Source organism: Piliocolobus tephrosceles, chromosome 9 (assembly GCF_002776525.5).
Source record: "Piliocolobus tephrosceles isolate RC106 chromosome 9, ASM277652v3, whole genome shotgun sequence".
Taxonomy (NCBI): domain Eukaryota; kingdom Metazoa; phylum Chordata; class Mammalia; order Primates; family Cercopithecidae; genus Piliocolobus; species Piliocolobus tephrosceles.
Genome location: NC_045442.1, coordinates 12,775,452 through 12,797,616, shown reverse-complemented (window position 1 = coordinate 12,797,616; position 22,165 = coordinate 12,775,452). Strand labels below are relative to the sequence as shown.

Below are 22,165 nucleotides of genomic sequence, written 5' to 3'. Positions count from 1 at the left end.
TAGATGGAAAAATGGAGACTATGGGAATAGCAGTGAAACTTCTCTATATTTGTTACATAGTTTCAAGTTTTGAACCATATATGTATTTTACATATTCAAAATATACAGTGAAAACAAGGGTGAAAGAAAAAGCAAACCCTAATATTGAATGCAAGACACATTTGAACCAAACTGTATAACAAATATTGGTAACGTAACTACACACACACACAAACAGTTCAAATAACTAAAACACAGAACTTCTCACTCACTGCACACCTTTAGTGGTTTATATTCTAAGGACAGAATTGCTAAGGAATGTTGAACTTTACTTGAGTAGTTGACAGTGGCACTAGTAATTCTGAAGCTGTTTTGTGCATGTTATAGTCTGGAACAAATTAGTAACCAAATTGCAGTTTTTGGGAACCAGGGTCTGTGCTGATAGAAAGGGAGATGCAGGTGTGAAGTGGCGGTGGTGGGAAGAAACACTCCAAGGGTGGATTTGGATTGATAAAAAATCATGACTTCGTGAACATGTATATTCCCTGGCTCTGCTCACGGAGAGTTTTCTTGCAATGACACTCAATGGCAGTGAGCCCACGTAGCACCCAGATTTTACTTTGTAAATTCCATTTCCAGGCTAAAAGGAGCCAGAGGTTCTTGGACAAAAAGTTTATTTCAGGACAGAGGCACAAAAAGTGCAAGATGGATCTGGGGCATCTTGCGTGGTGCCGGAACTCAAGTAAGGAATTGAAAAACCGAGGAGGACCTGACGTAAGAGGCTTCTCCTGTCAAATTGAGGGTAGTCTGAGCATCATGTAAACTAATGGTGGTATTGATGTAAGTGCAGAATACCAAAGAAACCCTCACTTCATAGTAATAGTCACAGTAAAGGAAAGGGGAAGTGGGCAAGAAGCAAAAGCTCAGGTGGACGGAAGAATGCTAGCTGACAAATGCAGAAATAATAAGATTAGAAAGTCAGCAGTTTGCAGCCCCTGATAAAATAATTAATTCAAGCAAGGATCACTTGTGGATGTCAGATCACTGAGTAAAAGGATGTTTGAGAATAGGAAATGCAATCTGACAGTATTTCCCCCACATGTTACTTACTAATTAATTATATGGGGGGAAGGTGCCCTGATAAGAAAGTTCTGGTGAATACCCCTTATCTAGATGATCAGAGTTAGTGTTTCCTGTAACCAGACAGCTAACATGTTCCTTCTGGTGCAATGCAGTGAAAAGTACACAACATCCTTTGTTCAGACTCTGCCAAAAATGTTTAACCTGAGTCTGATCATCAGAAAACAGAGAAGTTAGAACGTAGGGCATTCTCCACAGCTGCTGACCAGGACTCCAGAAATGAAAAGGCCATGTAAGGCCAAAGCCAAAAGGGAGGAGGAGCACTCTAGATTGGAGTAGACTAAAGAGACATGACAATGCAGTGTACCAGCCTTGACTGGGCCCCAGATTTTTAAAACTAATACAGCTCTCAGGACATTTGGGGAATAACAAGGGACTTCTGAATTTGGACTGCATTTTAAGTGATTTTACTGAATCAATGTTAAAATTCTTGGGTGTAAAAAAAGCATTATTAAAAATATTTCCAATCACTTTCTGGCTTTTAAATGGAAACGTCCACATAAAATATTTTATGTATAATTTAATTTTTATTTAACTACATAGAATGAAGTTTTCGAAAGCAGAGCTTTCCAATAGAAACATAATGTGAGCCACATATGTAAGTTTAAATTCTAGTATCCACATTTAAAAAAAAAAGAAATGAAATTTATTTTAATTAAAATGTTATTTAAGCCAATATATCCAAAGTTTTATTTCAACATATAATCAGTATTAAAAGTTACTAGTGAGACATTTTACTTTTTTTAAAGTATTCATTCTTCAAAATTCAGTGAGTATTTTACATTTATTGTAAAATAACCTGAATTGCCCTCTAAATTTAGAGGACAAATTTTCAGCAGAAACAGTCAAGCTCTGTTTAGATTTTATGAAATTTTCAGTTGAAAACTAGTAATGCATTCAAGTTGTTTCAAACATACTTAAAAGTTATTCAATGACTGAATCAGTAATCACTTTTTAAGTTTAAATTAAATAAGACATTCATTTCTTTAATTATACTAGCCATATTTTAAGTGACTATCATATTGGATGTAATACTGGATAATTGCACAGTCTAAAGTTGATGTGGATCACTGATAGGATTTGGCTCTGTGTCTCCACCCAAATCTCATGTCAAATTGTAATCCCCACAGGTCAGGGGAGGCAGCTGGGGGGGGGGTGATTGGATCATGGTGGCAGATTTCGCCCTTACTGTTCTTATAATAGTGAGTGAGTTCTCAGGAGATCTGATGGCTTAAAGATGTGGCACTTGCCCCCTCACTCTCTCTCTCCTGCTGCCATGTAAGATGTGTCTTGCTTCCCTTCACCTGCCATGATTGTAAGTTTGCCTCCCCAGCCATACGGAACTGTGAGTCAATTAAACCTCTTTTCTTTATAAATTACCTGGTCTCAGGTAGTTCTTTACAGCAGCATGAAAACGGACAAATACAGTCACTTAAATAAGCCAACGCTATTTAGCTGTTTATAAGTTTGTGTCATTTTACATAATTGTATCTATTCAAGGGATCCATGGATAAAGCCTGTGCAGGATTCTGGAGGGGAGTTGGTAATAAGGCTGAGTTGTAACAGCCGAGGCACCCCTAGAAATTTAGAGCTAAGGTCGAGTCCTGTAGAGTATAGGGTGGTCAAAGCAGAGCTGCTGGGCATTGCAGCCTTTAGGTCTTCTGCTTCTTTGCACTGAAACATGTTGACAACTAGGCAAATCTTGTTTGTTAGTGTTCTAAGTAAGCCAGCTGCTGGATGTGGGGGATGCTAGGGCCTAGGGTCTAAGAAGATAGCCCCTGTGTTTAAGGGCTGCCATTATAAGTGAGACCTGGGAATGCTAGTGATCACAGGTGGCCTGATCCCTTCAGTGACATACTCAAGGTTGATAGGCCATGTTAATTGAATAGTCTCAGACAAACAAAAATACAAAAGGCACATACAGGTAAATATATTTATTTTTAATATTTAAAAATAATGAACTTTATTGTTATTTATTGAGTCATTTCATTGAATCCTTTATTCAAGTAGTACCAGAGTTGTATACCACACAGGATACTTAAATTTAAAAAGGGAAAAGAAGGCCGGTCGTGGTGGCTCATGCCTATAATCCCAGAACTTTGGAAGGTCAAGTTGTGCAGATTGCCCAAGCTCAGGAGTTCAAGACCAACCTGGACAACATGGTGAAACCCCATCTCTACTAAAAATGCAAAAATTAGCCAGGCATGGTGGCGGGTGCCTGTAATCCCAGCTACTTGGGAGGCTGAGGCAGGAGAATCGCTTGAACCCAGGAGGCGGAGGTTGCAGTAAGCCGAGATCTCGCCATTGCACTCCAGCCTGGGTGACAGAGCAAGACTTTGTCTTTAAAATAAAATCAAATTTAAAAAAAAGAGGGGGGAAAGAAGAATGTTAATCAGATTTGAATGCAGAGACTCTCTGCTCTTGGCTTATGTTTCTAAGCAGTGACTACATTGAATATACTCTCTCAGTTGTTCCAGATTTACCTGTTGCTCTCTGCTGACTACTCTGTAAATGATTTACAGCTGAAGCTTCATTGTAATGTAAAACTTAATTTTAGTTTTAAAAACCTTTCTTTGTTATCTAGAGCCTGTGTGGTGCCCCTATCTCCTTGTTCCAAGGGCATCCCTTGCCTTGAAAGCCTTCTTATTACACCAGCCTTGGAATGGACAGTATTCTTTGGACATTTCTCATGTGTAAGTTTTTTCATTTTTCTTTGTCTTTCATAATTTACTTGGGGTTGAAGGACACCCATGAAAGTCAGCCATGGTCTGTACTCCAGCATTTAAAGGGAAGGGAGCCTTTAAAGCCAAGAGAAGGCAGAGACATTACAGGATTGCCGGGCTGCCTCCGGGTTCTCAGGGGCCTTTGTGGAAGTGTGGGTCAGTGAGGAGCTGTGAGGGCATGTATTGCTCTCAGGTGGCTGTGTGCTTGTCTTATGGTCTGAACATGGATGTGTCATGATGATGAAAAGGATGCATGTGAAGAGGGCAATGGAAGCCAGGGGAATTTGGAGCCAGGCACATTCTTTTTAAAAGCAGCATCATTAGCTTCAGGGGTATACTGTGTCTTATAAATCTCAATATTTGCCTCATTGCAAAAAAAAATATTCACAGAAACTATTAGTGATTATTAATTAAATTCACAAATATTACTGAACTCCTGCCACGTGCAGCACGGATGGGGGATTTAAAAATAATGCCAGGAAGTGTCTGTTCTCCAAGCACTGTCTCCTCAGAATATTTATTCTGCAGAGTTTAGTGAATGAGCAGATTCCTTTAGTCATTGCTAAGTTCTTCATTAAAAGGAATCTAACCTGATAGATTTTAAAGCCTGCTAATAAATTTCCTGGTTTCTTGAAAGCCAAGGAGACTTTCTTTACTCATTTTGTTGTTTTTGACTCAATAAGATACAAGCAGATATTAAAGTTGATTGGTGGGGTCCTGAGTAGATTTTTGTTATTTTGGTCTATCACCAGGTTTTTAACCAAGAACTACAAAGAAGATTATCTCTATATTAACACAACTTTTTTGAGGTGAAGAAATACATGGTTTTAAGTGAAGAGATAATGAACTCATTCAAAATCTTTTCTTTACAGTGACTGTAATGAACTCATTCAAAATCTTTTCTTTACAGTGACTATCCAGAAAATGAAGAAATAAAGAATCTCCTCCAAGAACAGTTGAATTCATTGTCGAAGTAAGCACTCCATGTTTTATTAAAAAATAGGAATATGAGAAAGAAAAATATAATTCAACTTTTCAAAATTAAAAGAAGTTACATTTTAGAAAATATTAGTGACCCAAGAAGACACCGTTCTGTTTACAGAGGTCTGCTTCCCTTTAGAGTCTGTGTTTTGCAGAAAAAGTACTTACTCAGTAGTTACAGTAAGAGAGCATCTGTCTTCACCAAGTTCCTGAGCACCAGCTGCTCTGGTCTCGCATCAGGGCAGGACTAGATGCATCGTGTGAGCGTCCTTGTAGCTCAGCCTGCCTCTACTGCAAACGTCCATGCAGCCTCCCAGTGGGAGACGAATCGCAGGGTGATTCTGGGTCTGCTTCCCACTTCTAAAATGAGTTCTCTGTGTCAGGTGCTGGTGTGCACAAGTCTGGCTAAGAAATGAATGTGCTCCCTAGAGCCAAGGGCATTTAACAGAATGTGCTGGGAATAAGAAAGGAAAAAATAATGGGCCTACAGGGAGTTCTTCGGGAAAGCATAACACATTTTTGCAGTCTAGAATCTGTTACATATAATTACAGTATTTAACAAATTAAACATACGAGATTTTATTGATGGAAAATTCAAAATAATTAGTTTTTTCTATGCAAAGATTAACATTTATGTTTAAATGGGAAACTATAGATTTAAAGAATATTTTCCTGCCTGATCTGTGAATATTCAGTGTTCGACTATTTTAGAAACATGAATTTATAAAAGCACTAACCATTCTTCCTTAGATACTTTATTTTTGGAATAGTTTCAGAATAAATTACGAATGTAATGTAATTTAAAGAATACTTCTTTAAAGTATTTACTGTTCTTGATGACTAGCAAAATGACTTTGTCAACAATGGCATTCTTGTTCCAGTAGTTAGGCAGCTGATACTTTCAAAAACTGTTGTAAGCCTATAAACCAGAAATGAGAGCGCTGCAGCTCCCTGTGGTGGCCAAAAGCTGCTACTTCTCCAAGCCTTGAGAACACTCTCAGCCCCCTTCAACTTTTATGATTTCAGTGTCATGGTAAAGTACCTTGTCTTGTGTAAATTCTACACATGTTATTTGACTGGAATTTTTCATTTCAAGAGTATATTGATCAACCCCCATGCTTTATTGTTTGATTGGAAACTTTTGTCTTACTTTTGTCCGGATTCCTTCCGCAGTGAGATAAAGAAACTGTTGCTTGATCCAGAATTCACTCTCTTGCAGAGGTGCCTGCTTGTTTCAAGGTAATATTGTTTGATGTATTCTGTATAAGGATTTCAAGTCAACTCATTTTTTTTAAGGGTTTTTAGTTACAAACACTTAGATTTTAGAAAAATGTATCAGTTCATCCTTTAGATTTAACTTAAAATAATTTTGATAATAGTAATAACAAATCGGGAAAAAATCAAATTGCATTTTAAATGTGAGATCTAGGCCTTCTCTCTGGAGAGCACTCCCTCCTACAGCTTTTTAAAATATGTGTTTTAAAATATCAGATACAAACTGCATATATTTAAATATAACAATAAATTATATTTAGAAGCAACAACCTCTATATCCTGACTTACAGTAGAGTTTGTCACTTGTAAAAAAAAGACTCCTCTCCCTACAGAATAAATAGCACATTACTTTCGTACCTTATCTAGCCAGTTATCCCAGAGGAACTTCTTCCTAATGTGAATCAGTGGCCCACATTGAAAGGTGTGCTAATGGCAAAGCAGGTAAATAATTGTTCTTAACACAGAACGGAAAGATGTTGGGGTCTGAAGGGGTCCTGTGAAGTCAGGTCCCTGTATTGTTGGAGGCCCAGTAGCAGAGCTGGAGAACTTGCTGCCTCCCCTTTCACCCTGCCAGGCCCCATGCCAGTATCCCAGTGGACATGTGACAACACTCCCCTCCAGTCCTTCAGTCTACTGTAGCAAGCCATCCAGGCCAGGTGTGCTGTAAGTGCAGTCGAAACGTTGCTTCATCCTTGCCAGGCTCTATGGTGACGAATCAGAGCTGCACTTCTGGACTGTTGCTGCTCACTACCTGCACAGCTTATCCCAGGAAAAGTCAGCCAGCACAACAGCTCCTAAAGAAGCTGCTCCTCGAGACAAACTAAGCAACCCACTGGATATATGCTATGATGTGCTCTGCGAAAATGCCTACTTTCAGGTAGTCTGCTTCACACAGCAAAACCTTTAGAGCTGTCATCTTGATTGCTTATATCTTTGTCAGTATCTTAAACTTGGGAAACTTTCAAACTAAGTTACTGTTCAGTAATAGAAATAAGCCCTTGAAAATTAGCTGGGTGTGGTGGCACGTGCCTGTAGTCCCAGCTACTCAGGAGGCTGAAGCAGGAGAATCACTTGAACCCGGGAGGTGGAGGTTGCAGTGAGCTGAGATCGTGCCACTGCACTCCAGCCTGGGCAACAGAGCAAGACTCTGTCTGAAAAAAAAAAAAAGAAGAAAAAAAAAAAGAAAGGAGGGGAGAGAGGGAGGGAGGGAGAGAAGGAAGGAAAGGAAGGAAGCCCTTGGTACATCTGCATTAAAAAAAGCCTGATTCAGGATTTGAAAAGCTCATAGGCAATTACTGAGTTTTTTACTAAGCATTAAAATTTTATTATCAAACAGTCTTGTTTAATTTGTCTTACATTTTTAAGTTAGCTTCATTTTAATTGTCATTAATTTTCTATAAATAACAAATACTTTATAGACTTGATTTGAATTTGCTGTTCGCATCATAATTTCTTTAACCTCCTGCAGAATACTTCAGTGCACATAGGTTTTTTATCCAGCTCTATTTAAGCATCAGTTTCTGTAGGCAGGCAGGTATGCATTCAAGTAATAATATCTATCAACATTTTTTCTTTTCAAATTCTTATTAAATGTTTGGAATGCTGTAAAGTTGATTATTAACCTGAAAAGTCAAAGTAGTTTATTAAAATGATCTTATTAAGTACAGTAAAATTTAAATAATTCCAGACTCTTATAATCCAGGCTTAATTTTTCTTTTTTTTTTTTCCAATTCTAGAAATTTCAGCTAGAAAGGGTTAATCTACAGGAAGTAAAACGGTCAACTTATGATCATACAAGGAAATGTACAGACCAGCTTCTACTTTTGGGTCAAGTATGTGAGTTTTTATAACTCTTTACATGCTTCATTAAATTGCTAGTTAATTAGTATTTCAGAGCAATATATCTGTATGTATATATCTCATAGTATTTTCCCCTTGAATGTACCTCCTTCCCTATAGACAGTTCAGGCTTTCTTTCAAAATAATACCAATAAACCTCATAAGAAAGTAAAAGCATATGGTTAACCAGCTTGTAATTTAGACTTCCATAATGTCCAGTGGAGCCCAGCTATTTGTTTTGTTTTGTTTTTGTGTGTGAATTGACTGGTGCAAAGCTAAAATAGGCAATTACTCGAGCACCTAGATACACCAGACTCTGGCTTTATGTTTGTCTCAAAATGGTAGTGTAGCACCTCTGTCTAATTTTTGTTATTTGTAAACAAAATATTCAATTGCATTTTTTGAAAATGAGTATTTTCCTTTAGTTTTCCACATTATGAATTTTAAAAAGTTATGTTGGAGGAAAATGTTCTCGTAATTAGAAAAACCGTTTCTCTTACTAGACAGACAGAGCTGTGCAGTTGCTGTTGGAAACAAGTGCAGATAACCAGCATTATTACTGTGATTCACTGAAAGCCTGTTTAGTCACTACTGTCACCTCGTCAGGCCCCTCTCAGAGCACCATTAAGTTGGTGGCGACGAATATGATTGCCAATGGCAAACTGGCAGGTAAGGCACACTTGATGTATTTGTCATCTCTCTGAAAAATGAGACCTTGTTCCCAGCAAAGTATTTGATTAGTAGGGACATTTCTTTCTTTTTTACATATGCTGAAGAAAAAGAAGAATTATGGCTACCTATAAATCAGATGACTATAGTTGTCTAAACCAGAATTAATTGTTTACACTTTTCAGAGTGAAAGGGGGCACTATTAATAGTTGCTGAGATAATAGGCATAAATCCAACAATCCTAGGCAAACCAGAACAGTAAAACCTGTGAGAGAACTATGCTTTCCCTACTTATTCTCCAGACTGTACTGTGTGCTTCCTACCCTGGTTACTTGAGTAATAACAGTAAAACCCCTAATATTATGTTTCAAAATTTAAATCAAGCCTGTCTTCAGTAGGTATAAAATGGACAAGACTAAATAAGGTCAAATGGGGATTTAACTATTTAATGACTTTTCAAAGAAAGAGCTGCAGTATCACTTGAGGAGATGTGCTTTTGTCTTTCAGAGGGCGTTCAGTTGCTCTGTCTGATAGACAAGGCTGCAGATGCCTGTCGCTACCTGCAGACATACGGCGAGTGGAATCGGGCTGCATGGCTGGCGAAAGTAGGTAGTTCCAAGTTTCAGTAGGTGCCCTCAACATTTGGGATAGAAAGTTCACTCCTGAACTTTGGACTTATGACTTAGAAACGTTTTTTGGCCTGCAAAGCTGCTTTGCAAATATTTTCTTGCAACCTTCATCCTTTTCCTATTCTTTATAAGTGTAAATTGCATTACTTATTTAAAAATGGATCTTGCATTGGTAGCAATTAAGTAAAAGCAGCTGCCTCCTCTTCCTCCCAGAGTTTGAGCCTGAACTACAGTCCAGAGGTATAGCCAGGCCCTGGGTCCCGTAGGCACAGACTTAGCATCATTCAGCAGCAGCTTCAGGGCAGTGTTCTAGTCAAGCAGAGCCTAGCCTGTGTTTCATAGGAACAGATCTCACTTTAGCTGAATTGTTATTTTTTCTTTATAAGCGCAGGATGTTTTTGTTGTTAACACGGGCATCTTTCTCAGGTCCGTCTGAATCCTGAGGAGTGTGCCGATGTTTTAAAGCGGTGGGTTGACCACCTTTGTTCTCCACAAGTCAATCAGAAATCAAAGGCTCTCCTGGTCCTCCTCTCTCTGGGCTGCTTTTTCAGCGTGGCAGAGACGCTTCACAGGTAAACCAAGAGTTCACATGGGCTGCCCAGGCCTGCCCGTGAGCAGTCACTTCATGTTCTCTTGTGGTTCTCGCAGGTGATGGTACTAATGTGTGAAGTGAAAGGAGAAGTATACATTTCAGGTTTGTCAAAAAACCCAAAGGAGAGTGGAACTGCCCATGTTCATTACGTCTTCATTTGGTCTGGGAGCTATGATAGTTTCCTACTAATATGCAGATCAAACCTAACAGGCACCTAGTAAAAAGGAATTTAAAAGTCTTCAGAGAATTGGGGTCCATTCAGCTTTGACTAGAGCAACTGAGAGGAGGCCCAGAGAGCAGGGGGAGAGGTGACAGAAGGCATGGTGAGGTGGAGACATCCTGTCTGAAAATCTGGAAGAGGAACAACCATCACTAATTGTGGAGCATTTCATTTATTCAAAACTAAGGGAAGTAGATTAAGGAAATATGACAAAAGATTACTTGTCAACTCTGGACACTGGGTACATGGGCACTTGTCATCTCTAGATTTTTGTATATTTAAATTATTTCACAATTTTTTAAAGTATTAATTTTAAAAAGCTTGGGTTTGGAGATGTGAGTATTCTTCCCTCCTTTTTTAAATAAACCAGGGCTTAGAAAAGTGCTTGTATCTTAATGCAGTACGCAGGTTTCCAGGGAAAATGTGTAAATGTCTTTATGCAGAAATATACCCTTCAGTGGTGCTGCCCACCAGTGACATAAATCACAAAGCATAACTCTTGTTTTGTTCTGTTGAGCAGCATGAGATACTTTGATAGAGCGGCCTTATTTGTGGAAGCTTGCCTCAAGTATGGAGCATTTGAAGTCACTGAGGACACAGATATCCTTTGCAAGGTTTTTATAGTGATGAGGAAGAAAGTGACATGCATGGGTTTTGGAATTTCCCTTAGTTGTGCTGCCTGGACAGGAACTATATTATATTGTGAAAGATCCATGTTCTGATTTTCTGATTCACCAAAGTCAGGAAAGAGGGAGAAATTAGAGGACAAAGAATCAGAAAAGAAGGTGGCTGCACCATGGGTGTCAGCTTTGACTAGAATGGAGGGAGGCAGGAAGGACTATAGAGGACAGGGCCCCCAAGCCTTGTTTGAACTTCAAAAGAAGATGAAGGAATGATTTGGGGAACAGGTAGAAGGACCTGGTACTTTTAGATAGTACTTTCTCCAGACCAGGCATTCCATGGAATACATCTTACGTATTTATCTAGAAAAAATAAACTGGAATAACTAAAAAAGACTCCCATGATCACCTCTAATGACAATATGCTATGGTACAAAATACAGCACTTAAAGAGGGGTGTTGCTCAGGCCAGCCACCATGATCCACCCATCAGCCGGAACATTTTATTTCTTCTAAATGTCACTTGAGCAACACTGGTTTCTTTGAAAAGAGTGAACTTGAGAATGCAACTCCCAGGACCAGAAAAGAATGAACTTGGGCCAGTGCTTGTGTGGCCCTGCTGCTGCTCACTGCACTTTGCTTCCAATTCTTAAATTTGTTCTCATTTCTGCATGGCAGCTACTTGGTTCCATATATATATATATATATATATATATAAATTTTTTTTTTCCTTACAGAAAATTAACCTAAATTTTTTTTTTCCTGTTTTTGAGGCAAGGTCTCACTTTTCTGCCCAGACTGGAGTAAGGGGCACAACCATGGCTCACTGCAGCCTTGACTTCCTGGGCTCAAGCAGTCCTCCCACCTCAGCCTCCCCAGTAGTGGGGACCATAGGTCCACACCACTGTGCCTGGGTTTTTTGTTGTTGTTTTGTTTTGTTTTGTTTTTTTGGTAGTGATGCAGGTCTATGCTGCCCAGGCTGGTCTTAAACTCCAACTCAAGCGATCCTCTCACCTTGGCCTCCCAAAGTGCTGAGATTACAGGCATGAGCCACCCAGCCCTACACTGAAAGGTTTTTTTAAATTAAACTAAAGCCTGAGCCTACTCAAGATCATGTACCTAGTCACTGGGAAGGTGACTGGTTCAGTGTATCCATTTTGAGGATCAAAGCATCAGCACAGAGTACCCAATAGGCTGTTTTAAAAAAAAAAAAATGTAAAAACAATAGGCAGGGCTTTCTAAAAACCCAATACCCAGATACTGGGTTTCGAAATAAATATGTTGAGAAATAAATATCTGCCCCCAAACTGCCAGCCTCTCAGACTTTCAAATGGAATGAAGATATGCAGGTTAAGTTTCTCTTCTCATATCATTCATCTTCCAATCTTTAGTTGAGTGTAGGTTGTGGGAGAATCTGGGAGGATGTTGGTTGAGTCCTCTGGAAGGAGAAGCTTTGGCCTCAGCTGATGCGAAAGGTAATGATGGTACAGACTGAGACATGGCCTCCTATAGCCGGGAATCACCCTCCGCCTACAAAAAGGCTCCTGTGTTCAGCCCGTGCTGCCCGCTGTGGACACCAGGTCCCTTCCGAGCAGCCAGCAGAGCAGACGCAACTCACCTTTCCTGTTTCTGGGAGCCTGTGTGGAGCCTCATCACAGCCCTTTCTGCTCTTCTTTTCCTTAGCTATGGTTTACAGAAACTCGTCACTGCTGTATATGCAGATTATGCCAGGAGTTTGAAGAACCTCGGTTTTAAGCAGGGAGCAGTTCTCTTTGCTTCAAAAGCTGGAGCAGCTGGCAAAGACTTACTAAATGAGCTTGAGTCCTCCAAGGAAGAACGCATCGAAGAGTGACAGCTTAATAAATTCCAGGGAATCTGACCTGGAAGGCAGATGGGAGGGGGCTGGTCTGACTGTGGTCACCACCACAGTCCAGGATGAAGAGGAGTACAGGGTCCTGTGAGCTGTTTGACCACTGTTCTAAGGCTATGTGTGCCCAAAAGCACATGAGCGTCTATGTTGGGAGTAAGTTTGTATCCTGTGTTGATCTCAGAAAGAATGTGAATGCTTAAGATTTTGAAAGTATATAATATTTTATACTTTTGGAGAGAGCTTTAAGAGTCCCTGGAAATACTTTTTAATTTTTTTTAACTTAAAATTCAAGAGACTGAATCACTTTTCTCATTGATTAAATGTAAACATGATTGAGAAACCTATAGTAAATGAAATTTGTGAGGTGTTTTCTCAAATATGTGCTGCGCCTGTACTTATATACAGTCTTTCAAGATACAAACAGGGCAGAAACATTTAAACTAGTATTAAAGATAGCTTACCAAAGCATTTTTGTTTTCTTACCTTGAAAACACAGAACTGTTAATTCCTTGGTTTAAGCAGTCACTAAGTTTTGTAACTTCAGGCTCAGAGGCTACAAGAAGTTTTAAGATTTCTGTTTAGTTCGGTAGGTGAGGTCTTTGATATTTTGAATTTTAACTCCTTTTATGATACATCACAGTAACCTCATTTTTGAAGTATTTGTACTTTAATGTTCTCTCTGTTCTAATAGTTGAAATATGAGATGTAATTGTTATAAATTATTGCTGAAAACGTAAATGTCTGTAACTTACAAACATGATAAATAAATAAAAAATTCCCTCCAGGCCTTTGTGTTCTGCATTGCTGTGCATGAGGCCAGGTGATGAGCTGGCTCCTCAGGCATCATGTGGTTGCCCAGCCTCAAAAGCCTGGCTGCTCCTGCTGTATCCAGAGAAACCTGTATGTGGGAATCCCATGGGTACGGCACAGGGCAGGAAGGACACCCACACCCCGGGCAAGTCTACCTCTGAGTTCCCTGGTGGGCACGTGGCTTAGTGCACGGCCCTTGGAGATGAGGGGGTGAGCATTTCCGTCTTTTCCCTCCTGAGCCTGTTGAGTGACACATCATACCCACCAAGAGGTACAATTTTTAAAGAGAAGCATAGCCTCTTTCTACCCTTAGACCAACCAGTCTGACACCCTCTGCCAAGGAACTGAGCTCCATGGAAAGGAAGGCCTGTCCCAGGAATACTTGTCCCCAGCTCGGTGCTTTGGCAAGCGGTTCTATGTCCGGAGTTGGTTACTTCCAGTGGGTTCTTGGTCTCACTGACTTCAAGAATGAAGCTGCAGACCTTTGCAGTATTACAGCTCTTAAAGGTGGCACAGACCCAAAGAGTGAGCAGCAGCAAGATTTATTGTGAAGAGCGAAAGAACAAAGCTTCCACAGCATGGAAGGGGACCCGAGCGGGTTGCCACTGCTGGCTGGGATGGCCAGCTTTTATTCCCTTATTTGTCTCTGCCAACATCCTGCTGATTGGTCCATTTTACAGAGTGCTGATTGGTGTGTTTACAATCCTTTAGCTAGATACAGAGCACTGATTGGTGTGTTTTTACAGAGTGCTGATTAGTGCACTTGCAATCCTTTAGCTAGACATAGAGCACTGATTGGTGCATTTTTACAGAGTGCTAATTGCTGCATTTACATTCCTTTAGCTAGACACAGAGCACTGATTGGTGTGTTTTTACAGTGCTCATTGGTGCATTTACAATCCTTTAGCTAGACACAGAATGCTGATTGGTGCATTTACAATCCTCTAGCTAGACAGAAAAGTTCTCCAAGTCCCTACTTGACCCAGGAAGTCCAACTGGCTTCACCTCTCAGTTCTAGAAGAAATCCAGGATCCATTATTGGTCCTGTACGTGGCTCATGTTTCCTGCCCTTTCTTTGCCTAGGCACACTGCAGTAGACTCTAAAGGCCACGGGCAAACACAGCTTTCTTTACATTGTTTATTATTTGTCCAGATGTATTTATTCAACCATTGTCTTAGCTTTGGCTGCTATGACCAAATACATAGACTGAGTAGCTTAAACAACAGACATTTATCTCTCATAGTCCTGGAGGCTGAAGGTCTGAGACCAAGGTGCCAGCAGATTTGTTCCTGGTGAGGAACTTCCTGGCTGGTAGAGCGCTGCCTTCTTGCTGCGTACTCATGTGGCCTTTCCTCTGTATGCACGTGAAGCAAGCGGTGCTCTGTCTTCCCCTTATTTGAGCCCTAATCCCATCATGGGGTCAACCTCAGCCTAATGACTTCCAAAGGCTGAACTCTCAAATACCATCACACTGGATGATAAGGCTTCATTATGTGAATTACTAAACTTAGGAATCAGAGAGAAAGAAAAAGCTTTATACCAGAGTCGTGCATTCTGAAAAACGAAAATGCTTTGGATTTAAGGCCAACAAATAGGTACTAAGGCATTGCTTGATTGTGAGAGCAAAGCAGGGCCGGGCATGGCAGCTGGGTGTGAACACAGTGAGCAGACAAGGCCCAGAGCCTGGGTTTGTGTCAGTCTAGCTGGCTAGTTAGCAGTCAGGACTCCCACAGAGACACAGGGACCAAGCCTGTGTCGAGACACAACTGGAAACCCCCTTCCAAACAGAACAGGTAATCTCTGGTGATATTCACGGCCACATTGCTGAAAACTGTCATACTCGCCTCCATCAAGCGTTGGAAATCAAGAGCTGAACAAGTGTGAATCGTTTTTCATATTTAGCCTTTCTGAATATCTTTTCATGAAAGATCGTTAAGAATATGTGTTGTCAACGCACTAATGAGGTGTCTTCACGAGCTGAAACAAGCAGCTGAAATTGGGAATAAGACAGAATGACTCCAGGGCAGCAGCCCCTGGCCCCAGTGCCAGCCCCCACAGAAGCTGCTGGGCAAGGCCTGGGCCCTTCCCTTTGCCACAAAGCCTGGGTGGGGGTGGAGGAGCCACCCTGGAGGTGGGGCTTCAGGAAGAAGGCCAGGTGGTGGATGGTAGGTGCTTCCCCTTGGCTGGTCTCAGAGCCATTGCCTACTGCACACTGTTACCTTTTTCCTGCTCTGTTGCTAATGACATCCTCTGCCGAATGTAGCTGGCTGCCCCACCACAGTCTTGCTCTAGGTCTAATCGTTGCTTTGGCCGTAGTGGCAGGACATTTTATTCTTTCAAAATAGTTAACAGAGCAGATTCATGCAAGCCTTATGTCCCTCACACAGGTACCTGATCAGAGAGTCTCAACATGTAGACATAATTAAATAAGAAAACAGTTTCTCTCTCATCTGTTTGATTACTGGAGGCTTCCTCTTGCCTCAGGATGGTGTTAGGTTTCAGTGAATCCTGAGCTCTGTGACTACCCAGGATATTCCATTCTCAGCAACAGGATGTGACTGAAGTAAAGCATTCAGGCACAAACTTGTAACAGTGCTACGGAAAGAAAGGAGGGCCATGCAGGGATGGCACACAAGGGAGAATGTTCTAGGCAGTGGGGATGTTTCTCTGGGTGCCTGCGTGAGATTATTTTGACTGACTCAAAATGATTTGTGGATGAAAGAACCCTTTTAATTAAAACGTCACAGCAGTTTTAATCGATGACATGTTGCTGCCGCTTTAAAGGAAGGAAGGAGGAGCTGGCTTTTGGAAGGCACTTCTGAAAACTGCTGGAATCCAGTGAGATGTCAGGTCTAAGAGGAAACTGGAAGGACAGACGGCCACCGCCTCGCCTTGCCTTGCCTTTCCTGCAAGGTTCTGTATGTTTTCTTTCCTTCCATGTCTGTTTGGTCAGCACACAGCACGCATTCAAAATAACCCAGGAAAGCCCTGCTTTTCTCCTGCTGAGAGATGGTGAGGCTCTCACAGGAGTCCCTGCAGGCAATTTCAGGCCTTTCTCTTTGGTGTTTGGCCTGATGCCTAAAAATGCCAAATAAACACCACTCCCACCTTATTTTTTTCAAGAACATTGAGAAGGTATGACTTAAGATAAAATATGTCCTAAGTATAAGAGAAAGAAGGACATTCTGGGTTCCACAGGTGACCTGGCATGATTTTTAGCTTTCCCATCTTCCATATGTAAAGTGAGCAAAGCCAAGGACAATTAAAGATTCTCAAATTGCCTGGCGCTGTGGCTCATGCCTGTAATCTTAGCAGTTTGGGAGGCTGAGGTGGGCAGATTGCCGGAGCTCAGGAATTCAAGACCAGCCTGGGCAACATGGTGAAACCCTGTCTCTACTAAAATACAAAAAAAAAAAGTAGCTGGGTGTGGTGGTGTGCACCTGTAGTCCCAGCTACTCGGGAGGCTGAGGCAGGAGAACTGCTTGAACTCGGGAGGCAGAGTTTGAAGTGAGCTGAGATGGTACCACCGCACTCCAGCCGGGGCGACAGCGAGACGCCATCTCTTTAAAAAAAAAAAAAAAAAAAAAAAAGGAAAAAAGAAAGATGCTCAAATTATCCCAGTGTGGTGGCGGGCACCTGTATTCCCAGCTACTTGGGAGGCTGAGGCAGGAGAACCATTTGAACCTGGGAAAAGGATATTGCAGTGAGCTGAGATCACACCACTGCACTCCAGCCTGGGCAACAAGAGCAAAACTCCATCTCAAGAAAAAAAAAAAAGAGGCTCTGATGGGCTGCTTCAGAAAGATGGGATTTGAACAAATCATTGAGAATTTAAGAACAGATAAAAAGACAGTCCTCAGTAGTCATTGCCTTAAAAATGTAACCAGACTTTGGGAGGCCGAGGCAGGCAGATCACAAGGTCAAGAGATCGAGACCATCCTGGCCAACATGGTGAAACCCCCATCTCTGCTGAAAATAGAAAAAAATTAGCTGGGCTGGTGGCGAGCGCCTGTAGTCTCAGCTACCGGGAGGCTGAGGCAGGAGAATCACTTGAACCTGGGAGGCGGAGGTTGCAGTGAGCTGAGATTGCACCACTGCAGTCCAGCCTGGCACAGAGCAAGACTCCATCTCAAAAACCAAAACCAAAACAAAATATAACCAGAGGGGTCAATTTTGTCTTTGCAGTTAGGGTATTTTTTTGTTTTGTTTTGTTTTTGTTTTTGTTTTGAGATGGAGTCTTGCTCTGTCGCCAGGCTGGAGTGCAGAGGTGCTATTCGACTCACTGCAACCTCTGCCTCCCGAGTTCAAGCGATTCTCCTGCCTCAACCTCCCTAGTAGCTGGGACTACAGGTGCATGCCACCATGCTCAGCTAATTTTTTTCTATTTTCAGTAGAGACGGGGTTTCACCATGTTGGCCAGGATGGTCTCAATCTCCTGACCTCATGATCTGCCCACCTTGGCCTCCCAAAGTGCTGGGATTACAGGTGTGAGCCATCACTTGAAGCAAGGCAACTGACATGGAAGCAGAGAGAGAAAAGCTGCACACGATGGGGTCTCTGCTGTTCCTGTTCCTGGTCAGTGGTGTTGCAGGTTTAGGGTCAGCAAACCACATCCGGCAGCCTGAATCCCTGCCTGTTTCTAGAAATACGGTGTTACTGCAACAAAACTGTGCCCACCTGTTCATCGTCTGGCTGTTTTCAATGATAGTGCTGAAAAGTTAGAAGGGAATCAAGTGGCCTGAAAAGCCTAAAATATTTACTATCTGGGTCTTTACAGAAAAATAGTTCAATAACTCTTTCTCTAGGGTGGAAATGCTTCCTGGTGATGAAATCTCAGCTGTCCAACTGCCATATTGTTTACAGACTGGTATGAGGTCCTTTGTAATTTTTCTACAGTTAGGTGCATTAGAACCTACCTCCTTAGAAGGCTGTTGTTATAAGCTCCAGCCCATCTGGCTTCTTCATAGGCCCAAGTTGCCATGGGAATGGGCGCAGGAAACTCCAAGATTTATCGGCCAGGCTAACCTTAGTCTTATTGTTGATAAATCTGAGGTAAAAGGCATCAACAGATGATTGAAAAGTTTAACTCCAAGTGCCATTTCGTTATGAAATATTTGTAAGCAAATCTCCATTTTACTCCAGATACTTCTGAACATGTTCTGCTATGAGATCTTCACTTTATTCCAATCTTTTGCATTCTACCATCATTTTTAAGCCAAAGTACTTCAGGCAGGCTGGAAGATAAAAAAAATATTTGTGTCCCAAATAAGTGGCATGCACTACTGTCGTAGAAGAGAATTCATGGGTGCAGGGACCCATGTACATCCCACTTGGGAAGCGCATCTCAGGTCAGGGAACCCTACAGGGTCCAATGACTGGGGCTGCAAATAATCCCACAGAGCTGGGCCAGGAGGTGGCACAATAATCAGAAGTGAAAAATGCACAAGTCTGCAATATAATCCAATGGAGACAATTCAAGGAGGAAATTGGCAAACCATTACGTTTGCACAGGTATATTATGGAAGGAAGGGAGGGAATCCTAAGAAACAAGGCTGATTTGGGGAGACATAACACAGATCATTTTCTTAAGAACTATCTGCCCAACAACACAATTTAGTCCTCCAGGTTTTTACTTCCTAGTGTTCTTCAAAATTGTGTATCAATCAGGAATTTAATTGAAGAACAGCTCCTTGTTTGAAGTTGCTGATCTTCGCCTAGAATAGGCCAAGGAAAATATACCTCATCCCGTTGAGGAGTTAGAAAGCTGTTTCAGCAGATCATGTTGCAGCAAACCTGACATTAGTTCATTCGAATGCTAAGGATCTGATCTGAGCTTGTGTTTCTGGAACTGCCAATGCACATTTCAGAGGGCCTCAGTAACTGTCAGCCGAGCCTTGGTTTTGTTTTTTGCCTTTGGCAAACCCACTCGAGAATGGTTCTAAACACAAGGACCAGAGATGTGGAACAGGGTGAAAGCAGTGGGGCTGGGAACACCTGCTTCCCGGCAATCTGGCTGCCTGGCCTTGGACAAGTTATCACCTGAGCCTCACTTGTAAAATGGTGATACAGGGTCTCCCTCCAGGGGTGGCAGAGAGTCAGAGAAGAGAGCTGCGAGGGCTTGTCAAGATCAAGGATCTGTCAGCTTAGCTGCTTCTGGGAAGGAGGCTGAGACTCATATTGTCAGTTTTCATTCACTAAAGAGAGTCTTGCTTGACGGGCTCAGATAAGCAGGAGCTGGGATTAGAGTGGGTGGGACTGGGAAGGAGAGAGAAAAAAAAGGAAAGAAGCAAAGATTGATTCCCCAAATCTCTAAAATCTCTCGCCCTGCAAGTGCAGAAAGCTTGCTTTGAGCAGAAAGGACGTGATCCGGAGCCAGGTAGGTCACCTTCTCTCCTGGAGGCAGCTCTCGAAACAGGCTCTGTGGGCTTCTGGCACTTCCTCCCCTGCGAATCTCACACTCTGCAGGTCTCCTCCTGCCTGAGAATTAAAGTCTCTCCAGTCCTTTTGCTGCCTCACACCTCTGATCCCTGCACCCCCGGTCCCCCCGCCCCATCCCATCCATGGCAACCACCAAGCTCCAAGTACTCATTGAACCACCACCTCCCTCCAGGGACTCACCACCCCGGTAGGGGCACAGGGTCGCAGTGGAGATCAGCCAACTGGGGTCATTGGGAATACCTGAGTTGGGGCTTGGATGCAGACTCAGTGGGGAGGGCAGTAGTTCTGGGGAGGTGGGAGGAGATGCAGGTAAATGAAGGGGGCCAGGGAGCAGCCCTGCGGGTAGGGGACCGGCCAGAGGCTGGCAGCCGGAGACGAGACCCCTGCAGGCAGTGTGGACAGTGGGGCAGAGGTGAGCAGGCGGGAGGGCACATGCCACTTGAGGGCCCGGTGTGAGCTCAGCGAGGGGCTGCAGCCAGGATCCCTCCTGCAGAGGAATCAGTCTCAGTGTGGTCCGAAGAGCCCCAGCAACTCAAGAACGTGGCAAAGCCATGGCAGGCAGAGGGAAACTCAGGGCCCGGAAAGAAAAAATCGGAACTGAGGGAGTCCTGAGAGCTCCCTGCGGTCCAGCAGCAGCTACAGCACGGAAATGGTTCTGCAGCACCGTTTCCAGATTGCCGGGCTCGTTTAGAACCGTCTCAGCCAGCTGGGGTGGGAGACTGGGGAGGAGCTGCCCACAGCCTCCAGGGTGTTGTCAGAGCTTGGTGCTTGCCCTGCTCTGTCAGCAATCAACACAGTCGCTGTGATGACACTGAGCTGCCTTGGAAGGAGATGCACAGATAATGGGGACCTTTCTCAGGAATGCCACAGACTGTGCCATATACCCCTCCTCAGGACTCTATAAAGCCTTAGTGAGATTATGAAATCCACCATATGCTTAATGTGACTCGGTTTGAGGGAAAAGCCAGAGAGGGGGAACTGAATGTTAAATCAAGACTGAAACAGCCTCAGCCCGCATGATGAATCGAGCAGCCACAATTTAGGTCCCCAAAAGGGTCACTGATAGGGTCCCACTGGTCTGGCCCAGGAAGGGTCTGTGTGCACCTGGCTGCTGAGAGCTGGGGCCTCTGGAGGGCTCAGCGGAACCAGGTGAACCAGTCAGCACCAGCCTGAGTCCTCACCCCCCAGGCACCAGAGGCCTTCCCACCTGACTCTGCCATGACAAGTACCTTGACTGTCTGCAGTGTTCTAGAAAGGTGACCAACAGGTGTAGGCTAATTACATTTCAAAAAGTTTTTTTTCCCCCCGACACATACGACAAGACTACTCCTCTCCCTTCTTCTCATCAGATTCCATTTCCTTTAGCAAATGCACACGGTGTTTGATTTAAGTGCAATTCTCAGAAAATTTAATAACTGCAGTGTTTAGTTAGTCTGAAAACATTTATTGAAGTGATGAATACAGAAAAAAGTACTTTCAAGGAAGAAAAATTATGTGTCTTGTTTTGCGTTTTCTTTTCTCAAATCTGTAGACAGGTATGAAACTGAGCAGCAATCTCTGTCTTGAAAAGCTGGTATTTCTGTTTCTAGAACGTATGTGTGTTTGGGGCGGGGTATAGAATAGAGGAATGAACTGAGTCCTTCACCCACTACCTGGTCTGCTTACTCTGTCCACGCGTGCCCCCTCGGCAGCCCTGCGAGTGCCTGAGCTGTGGCTCCCCAGGCAGTAAAGAGCTAGGCCCTGGAGCCAGACCCCCAGAGGTGATTCCCAGCTCTGCCATTTGCCATGCCTCAGTTTCCCCATCTGCAAAATTGGCTTAATGACAGTGCTTCCCTCATGCAGTCACAGAGCTCTTAGAACACAGCGTGGCAGAAAAACGTTGCCTGTCACTCTTTGTGCTGTAAAAGCCCTATCTCTTGGCCGAATGGAGCTCAGTAAACCAACGAGAGAAACAGGCCGCTTCCGAGATCTCCCTAGATCCCTCTTCAGCCCCTGGTAGGCTCATAAGAAGGGCTCGGTGTTTGTGGGAGTGAGTATCTGTGCAGAGCGAAGATCAGAATCCAGAGGTGACAGTTTAAGGTTAACATATTATTTTCTCAGCGTTTCAAAAGGAAATGCCGGGAAACACTAGTCCCACAAGATATTCCTGAGAAAAAACAAACGGGATAGGGACAAAAGGAGTTGGGAAAATGAGGCATTTGGCTGTCTCCCCTCAGAGCTTCCCAGTGCACGTTAGCACTTCAAAGGCTCTGAGAAATCCTACCATAAAGACACCTGCTTAAATGTGTTTCAGCCAATACCAGCTAAACCCATTTGCTGAGGAATTTCCTTCTCCCCTTGCTGCTTTCCCTCCCTCCCTCCCTCCCCCCTCCCTCCCTC

General features: G+C 42.8%; 1 protein-coding gene across 2 annotated transcripts in view; it reads left to right on the top strand.

Moving 5' to 3' along the window:
• WDR11 (WD repeat domain 11) overlaps positions 1-13,323 on the top strand; it is a 56,689-nt gene extending 43,366 nt beyond the window's left edge. Inside the window, exons 20-29 of one of the 2 annotated variants that reach the window (XM_023224273.2) lie at positions 3,704-3,812; positions 4,753-4,815; positions 5,997-6,062; positions 6,798-6,975; positions 7,835-7,930; positions 8,441-8,606; positions 9,114-9,211; positions 9,662-9,807; positions 10,568-10,647; positions 12,362-13,323. In XM_023224273.2, the coding sequence (XP_023080041.1) occupies positions 3,704-3,812; positions 4,753-4,815; positions 5,997-6,062; positions 6,798-6,975; positions 7,835-7,930; positions 8,441-8,606; positions 9,114-9,211; positions 9,662-9,807; positions 10,568-10,647; positions 12,362-12,519 (1,160 nt within the window). In that variant the 3' untranslated portion in view covers positions 12,520-13,323. Of the gene's footprint in view, positions 1-3,703; positions 3,813-4,752; positions 4,816-5,996; positions 6,063-6,797; positions 6,976-7,834; positions 7,931-8,440; positions 8,607-9,113; positions 9,212-9,661; positions 9,808-10,567; positions 10,648-12,350 lie in introns of both variants that reach the window. The other variant, XM_023224275.2, reaches the window with a different exon arrangement.
• The last annotated feature ends 8,842 nt before the right edge of the window (positions 13,324-22,165 follow it).